This window comes from Poecilia reticulata, chromosome 21 (genome assembly GCF_904066995.2).
Source record: "Poecilia reticulata chromosome 21, P_reticulata-male-v2, whole genome shotgun sequence".
In the NCBI taxonomy this organism is placed as follows: Eukaryota; Metazoa; Chordata; class Actinopteri; order Cyprinodontiformes; family Poeciliidae; genus Poecilia; species Poecilia reticulata.
This window is the reverse complement of record NC_088850.1, coordinates 13,332,982-13,340,588: the sequence shown is the minus strand read 5'-3', so window position 1 is coordinate 13,340,588 and position 7,607 is coordinate 13,332,982. Positions and strand designations below refer to the sequence as shown.

Here is a 7,607-nt window from a genome sequence, read left to right as displayed (position 1 = left end):
TTTTGACTCTGCTTGTATTTTATGGCCTGAAATTAGATAAATTTATGAATAGCATGATTCTTGTAGAAAGAGAAAACACATTGTGGAAGTTGAAACCATAAGTTTATAAACTGTAGAGATCACGTTACAAAATCAATGGAAGTACTCAGGTGTGTATTTTGTCACAGATGATTTGGCTGACAGTCACCATTTACCTTAAAGATGTGACGCAGGACATTCCGGTTGGTTTGACTTCACAAACTCTGACAAACCCGCCTTGTTCCAACTTCTGTGTGGGATGAGGAAAAGAAGATGCCGGTGGTGTCCAGTGTTGCGCATGAAAATGTTGTAGCATTCTTTGTCTATTTTGGGTTTGTCTGTTAAAATGATCCGAATGTGTGTTTGTCTTCCTGGACAAAAAAGGTTGACTAACTTTGTAGGCACGTCGGATGTGTTAATTCTTACTCCGTTCTCTTTCCATTTCCTGCGACAATCAGCTAAATCTTGTTGCACCCTCTCTTAGAAGGAAATATGGCAAATCTTTATAAAAAATTAGTTGTCAGATATTACCTGAACATTGTTTGGTTTACGGTTCCTTGCGGAGAATCCCAGTTTTTTTTGTCTTAATGAAAATCACAAAAGGATTGTCTACTTGCACGTACTTTCAGCCTTTCTGAACCAATATTTTATCGAACCAACTTTTGCTATACTCTGATTACAGCTGCAACTCTGTCTTCATTATACTGTTGACTAATATTCTTTAACAAACCTCTGAGGCCTTCACAGAACAGTTGAACACACAGACATGGACTGTGCGTTAATTCCAGGACTTCTGTTTATCTAATACCTTTTTGCACTTGTCTCTTGGTAGAATCTGTCACTCTTTTTTTCTCCCATGTGTTCAGTTCTGGCTATTATAGTCCACTTTTGTCTTTTTAAATCTTTTTCAAAGAAATGACCTACAGAGCCGTACATGTCGTCAGTCGTGTTAGACATGTCTTTCAGGATTTGATGTTGATCCAGAACCATAAGGCCCAGACTTGAGTTTTGACACCACTTACATCGCATTTCTTCACAAAATGCATTAGTTACGTCCAGGTTTGTAATTTTTGTGATTAGTATCTTTGTTTGAAAGGTAGCAAAGTTGTAACACGCAAAGCACCGATTGTCTTCTTCCATGTTTTACTGTTTTGTTTCTCACACACACTTTGGCCAGTAATCTCATCTTGAAATCTTTACCAGAATGTGTGTTTTAACAGTCTTGACCCATTTTCACAAAACCTTCTGACTGACTTCAAGAAGTGTGATGCTAACATGACAAACTATAAACAGGAATCTTTATGCTTTTTCCAGTACCCCTGATTCTCCAATCACTTTTTTTTATCCTCACCGTTACAGAAAAAAAATTGTTTATATCAGAAAATAAGTTCTAGGTAAATACCTAGAAACCAGTCTCATTGATTATTAAAAAATGGAATATATTTTTGTTACTCATCCATATATTCTAAGCTGAATGATGATTTACAAAGACGCTGAGGTTTCCTGCATGTTTCAATTCTTAAAATGCATCAAATTTAACAAATGTATTGAGGGAAATCATGTCCATTATGAACTAATTAATTTCTACTCACAATCTGGGACAATTCAGCTTTTTTCAACCTATTTTAATGTAAGAGGGGAAGATAAAGTGGGAAAATGGATTTTGAACCAATAGAGAATCCACCAGTATTTGCCCAGGAATCCCCTCTATATAGAGGAAAGATGCTGTTTAGGGTCTGACACTTCAGTCATTTGAACAGATGTGCACTTCCCTTTTTGACTCACATCTGGGCAGAGATTGTAACATCTCTTCATTTAAGATGGGAGAACAGCATTGGTCTCGTTTCAGGTTTGGTCGTCTTAAAATTCTTTACATACAAAAATGAGAGCTTTAATCAGACAAATTTAGTGTACAAATTAAAAGAAATGGCTCACACAATCATTTTTAGATTAACTAAATCTTTGAACGGGAGCTTCCAGGACACAACCTATTATGAGGAAGTGGTGAGCCAAACTAAAGTGAGACTTTCAGACAAGACTGGAGGTGCATCAAGTCATGTGGCTCATGAGTTAAAGAATAAAGTAAAAAGGTGAGATTTCACCCTGAATTGCTCTTCATAATTAAAGAAAAGTGTAGACATGATGAGAAATGCTGTGTATTCATTTGCTCATTTAAGGATTTTGAATAAAAGTAGATTCATGTAAAAAAAATGTCATAAAATTGTCACAATGAACATTTGGTAAATTTTATAATGACATCTGACCTATTTTAATGAAAAATAAAATAAGGCAATAATCATCATTTGTATCAGTTCAAATCAGGGGCAGATGGGCTTAATACAAATAGGATGATACAAAAGTACCCTAGAAAGTAAAAAGTTATTACTGAGAAAATTCTTTCTTGGCCTAAATTCATTTTATCTAAATTATATAATCCAGCTTTCCAGCCGAGCAGAGATGAAAAGTCAAATTTCAAAGATTGGTGCATTTGTTGCTTGGTGTTTTTAAGATCTTATTATATTAAGAACTTTGCCAGCATTTCATAAAGCTCTGAAAAAAGTTTAGAACATTTTATTACATCTCTATATGTTATAAATTTTCTGCGATGAGCAAACCTGTTATTTTACAATAATTAAAAAAAAAAAGAAAATCTATTTCCAATAATATATTTTTTTTCTATTACAGCACATAGAGATAACCTCTGTTGTCAGTGTAGTTGAGATGCCTCAATTGCCCAGCAACAGTGGATAAAACTTAGAGGTACTTGTCATTTCAGGACTCCCTGTCTCTGAGTTTATAATTTAGCATTTAAAACACAACAGCATTTTATCTCCCATTAGCTGCACTAAACTCACCATAACTTCACTCTCTTGACTTTCACTGGTAACACAGCGGCATGGTCCAAGCCAGAACAGGGAGAGGAAGCGTGGCCCTATATATCACTGATGTGCCTGCATCGGGCACAATCTGTGGCTTCAGGTGCCATATCCTTTTCCTGTGGGAAGTAAACTAAAACCGACAGCTTGCTTTGACAAGTAAGGAGCAGCACGACTCCCTAACAAGACATGGAATCCAACCTGAACTTCAACATGCCTTTGTAATCTGTGGTCAGGTTTCTCCCATCTCCAAAGATTAATTACAGATAAGGTCATTTGCGACCTGATGTTGGTAGCTGTGTTTTGAGCAATGAGAGCGAGTGTGTGTGTGTGGGAGTGTGAGCTCCTCCACCACAGCAGGCTGAGAGTATCCTGTCAACAGGAACTCCTGGATTTGATATGCACCCGCTGTTGGCCACAGAAGGAAACTGATTAGTCTGCGTGCGCTCGGTGGTTTTATTTATTTGCTCAGCTCAGAAATGTGGCTTAGAGGAAAATTATTTTTGAATCTTTAATAATCTTTAAAATTGATTGGTTAAGTCCAAAACTCTTGAATTTTCGAATCCTGTAAAAATGAGAAGAACCTCCCATTTTATGTACTTTGATTTTTGCATCTCTGTTTGCACACTCAAAAAAATAAACAAAAAACAAAACAAAAAACCCCCCAACAACTGGAAAACCTGACGCATAAAGTGCAATGGAAATCTCAAAATGTCACTTAACAACTGAAGTTTTCTGAAAGATGAGAAGACTGCAAAACAGGTTTGGCAAGTTGGTCATGCAAGGTGTTCCATGAAAACCAGAAAAGATAAAATTCCAAAAAGAAATAAGTAAAACAAAATATATATATTCTGAGTTCAATGTGAATTCAACAACTTTTTTTTAAAACCACGGAGCTTGAAATAACCATGTGGATCTCATGTTATGAGTTCTTCTGTTAGTTTAATTAATATTTGTGTTAATGACAAGAGCTGTTGTGTTGGCAGGCTAGTTTAAGGAGTTACTTGTGTTGAAATGTTGCACCCTATCCCTTCCCTTCCACTGGGTTTAACTTGCAATCAAGGAGGAGTCGAGAGTCCTGCGGGGTTTCTCCTGGAACCTGCTCCTCAAATATAAAGCCTTCCCCCATCCAGCAGGAAAGACAGAATCATAACCCACATGGAGGAGCAGCTGTATGCGCGCATCTGTGCGTTCTCCTGAAATCTGTTCAGGCGTTCAGGTTGAGCTAGAGCTTGAAGCAACACGGGAATTTAATGTGAAAAGTCTGTTTTGTTTTTACTGTAGTTTTTCACAGCTTTAAGTCAGGCGGCGGGCAGGCAGACAGAAAGCGCACAACTTCGTTAAGAGTCTCAGACGCGCTTCTTAAGTTTGGAGAGGAGGGAGCGCGCTTCAGATGGCTGCTCTCATCAGCGCGTACTCGTCGTGGCCGGAGTCCTTCGACTGTCCTCCGGGAGACGGAGATGTCCCTGACGCGCATGTCTCGCACAGGACCCCCGTGGACAAGACGCCGGAGCCGCGGATCAGGCGGCCCATGAACGCGTTCATGGTCTGGGCCAAAGACGAGCGCAAACGGCTGGCGGTTCAAAACCCAGACCTGCACAATGCAGAGCTCAGCAAAATGTTGGGTAAGAAAAAGTTATTATTATTATTATTATTATTATTATTATTATTATTATTATTATTATTATTATTATTATTATTATTATTTTACATTTGACCTTCCTTTCTCTTGAGGCCTGTGTTGCTTTAGAAAAGTTTTTTTTCCCCGTCTCAACGCGACAAAAGTAGCAAATCAAAATAGCTAATTATAACACGAGTTGTAAATTGCCTGTCATAGCAAGGCAATGCGTAAAAGCAAACTATTCCCAAGTTAAAATCACCTTGAATTCACATCCCTGTAATTCAAATTAATTTAAATAAAAAAGGCGGAGAAAAGTCAGACAATTGTTTTGTTAGGCACAGTTCGAAAAGGTAAACTGCAATTTTGGCACTTCTATCACAAATCAAAATCCAGAACATTATTTTTAAGTGACTTCTCATTAATTCGTGTTTTGTTTTGGTTTTTTTTTACGTTTTTTAAATTTAATTTTGTTATATTGATTATTCTGTTTTAAAATGTGTGAAGAATATTTATTTGTAAATCTTCCATTTTCAGTTGTGTCTTTTTTTTGTTAAAGCAACAACCAAGTTGTGTTTTGTCACCAACTTTTTTCTCTCTGTTTCAAAAAAAGTATCTATTATTATACATTTTAAATGTATTTAGCTTTTCTTCACTATTCAGCATAATTTCTAGTTATAAATATTTGTAGTCATATTGTAAATGTAAAACCCAAATAGGCTCGTAGAAGAATAAAATGTTTAAAGTAATGTATGCAAAGTACTTATATTTCTATTTACATTGAAGTTATAGCAAATGTTGATTTAAAATGTTCTTATTTAATTTATTGTGCTTTGCTTAAAAAATATATTTAAAAAAGGCCAAAGAAAAGTTTTACTTTATGTAAACAATTAGACTCTTATCCAGACTTCCGTCCAAATAAAATTATTTCTTTTTGGTCTTTTTTAAATGCAGGAAAGTCGTGGAAAGCTCTGACTCCCCCACAGAAAAGGCCGTACGTGGAGGAAGCAGAGAGGCTCCGAGTGCAGCACATGCAGGACTATCCCAACTACAAGTATCGTCCCCGCAGGAAGAAACAGCTAAAACGCATCTGCAAGAGAGTGGACCCCGGTTTTCTCCTGAGTGGGCTGGCTCCCGACCACGTCTCCCTGCCTGAGCAGCGGGCCCTCAGTCACCCGCTGGACAAAGACGAGGGCAGCTCTAATGGAGTCGGCGGCGCCTTCTCGGGCTCCAGCCCCGCTCTGCCCAGCGTGAGAACCTTCAGAGAGCCTGCTGGCTCCAGCAGCAGCTTTGACACCTACCCCTACGGCCTGCCCACACCTCCTGAGATGTCCCCCTTAGATGCCATGGACCACGAGCATATGCCCCCGACCTATTACTCAACGTCCGGTAGCTCTTCAGTCTCCTGCTCGTCCACGGTCTCCTGTCCAGATGAACACCACCAGAGCCAGACACACATGGGCAGCCCACCTCCTTACCACACCGACTACACACAGACCCATATCCACTGTGGGAGCGCACACTTAGGTCATATTCCTCACATACCCCAAACCGGAGGCAGCGGTGGACTGATCCCTGGCCCGCCCCTGTCCTACTACAGCTCCTCGTCTTTCCCGCCAATTCACCATGGGCACCACCAGGGTCACCTGGGTCAACTTTCCCCCCCACCAGAGACTCAGGGTCACCTGGAGACTTTGGACCAGCTTAGTCAAGCCGAGCTTCTGGGCGAGGTGGATCGTAACGAGTTCGACCAGTACCTGAACTCCACTGGAGGTGGTTTCCACCCTGAACAAGCCAGTGGCATGACTGTGACTGGACACATCCAGGTGGCATCGACTACCGCCACCTCCGCCTCGGCGTGTCCCAGCAGCACCACAGAAACTAGCCTAATTTCCGTGCTCGCAGATGCAACGGCGGCCTACTACAACAACTATGGCATCTCATAAGCCCGCTGGTTCACTTACAGACATAAGACTGATGAAAAATACAGATTGTAGAGACAGTTTCAAAGATGAAGGACAATGTTGCAGTTTTTAGCATCTACGAGCAACTTCCTCCTTTCCTAAAAAAAAAAAAAAAAACTGAACTGATTACTGAGCAATATGTTTGTCTGGAGCCGGGTGTGAACAACAAGCAGTCTGAGACACGTGAAGATACGGAGATGGACACCTCAGGGACACAGACACAGACTACTATAGAACGCCACCTCCAGTTGCTAGGAAATTTCAAACTTTTAGTGCAACAATCGTAAAAAAAAAAAAAGCTTGTTTATTCACCAGTTAATGTAGCTGCGGAGGCATGTACAGATGCTCTTTAGAAGCTAATTTAAGTCTGTTGATGTTTTTTGTTGCATAATTGTAACGCTGTTATCTATACTTTTTCCATTTTGAATGTTGCCTTTTTGTTTTGTCACTCTCATCAGTTTGGGAGTTTTACCTCAATAGTTGTAATTGAAAAAAATGGTTTTAGCGGAACATTTCTTATGCAATTCAATTAAGTGGTGTATAATGAAGAACGGAAGGCATATTTTAACAACTTCTCTAGTACTATAGTCATATAGTCAACGTCTTCATTGAAAGATGATGGTAAATTTAAGTGTATGCTAATTTAGATTAATGGAAGACTATGAAAATTTGATTTTTATATCATGACAATACCACTAGAGAACAAACCTTGTTCATTGTTATTTAAAGAAAATACTGGAAATAACTGATATATACTGAAATGCTGCCACATAGATTGACTAGATGCCTAGAATAAAAAAAAAATAAAACAATAAAACATTATAGAGCGTCTACTTTTTGGGGGGATCGTTTTGGGAGCTATTGTAAAGCCATCTATCCGCGTTCAAAACGGGCGTCACACCGGGTGTCTTCTATTTTGGGTTCTGTTCAGGTTTAAGCGACCCGTTCTGACGCTCACTTGCTTTTTCCACCCTCTCCGTCATGTTTCCCATTGGCTCTCTTTTTCCTTCGTATCATCCCGCTTCAGAGGATTACTGTAAAACAGACGCATTCATTGCCACCCGCCTCCATCTCAGCCCTCCTTTTGTTTTACTGGAGTCTTATTCTGGGTGTCGTTCTAACGCGCACCGG

The 7,607-nt window shown here is 39.4% G+C and overlaps 1 protein-coding gene across 1 annotated transcript; it reads left to right on the top strand.

Moving 5' to 3' along the window:
- The first annotated feature begins 3,798 nt into the window (after positions 1-3,798).
- sox7 (SRY-box transcription factor 7) lies at positions 3,799-7,298 on the top strand. Its single transcript, XM_008397919.3, has 2 exons — positions 3,799-4,519; positions 5,467-7,298. Exons 1-2 carry the CDS (start codon positions 4,288-4,290, stop codon positions 6,456-6,458), a joined length of 1,224 nt encoding a protein of 407 aa, XP_008396141.2. The 5' UTR covers positions 3,799-4,287; the 3' UTR covers positions 6,459-7,298.
- Positions 7,299-7,607: the final 309 nt, after the last annotated feature.

Bases quoted from the DNA above. Each gene is read 5' to 3' on its own strand.
- sox7 (XM_008397919.3), top strand. From the start codon at position 4,288: ATGGCTGCTCTCATCAGCGCGTACTCGTCGTGGCCGGAGTCCTTCGAC. The intron at 4,520-5,466 runs GTAAGAAAAAGT...TTTTAAATGCAG, and splicing joins AGAGCTCAGCAAAATGTTGG to GAAAGTCGTGGAAAGCTCTG.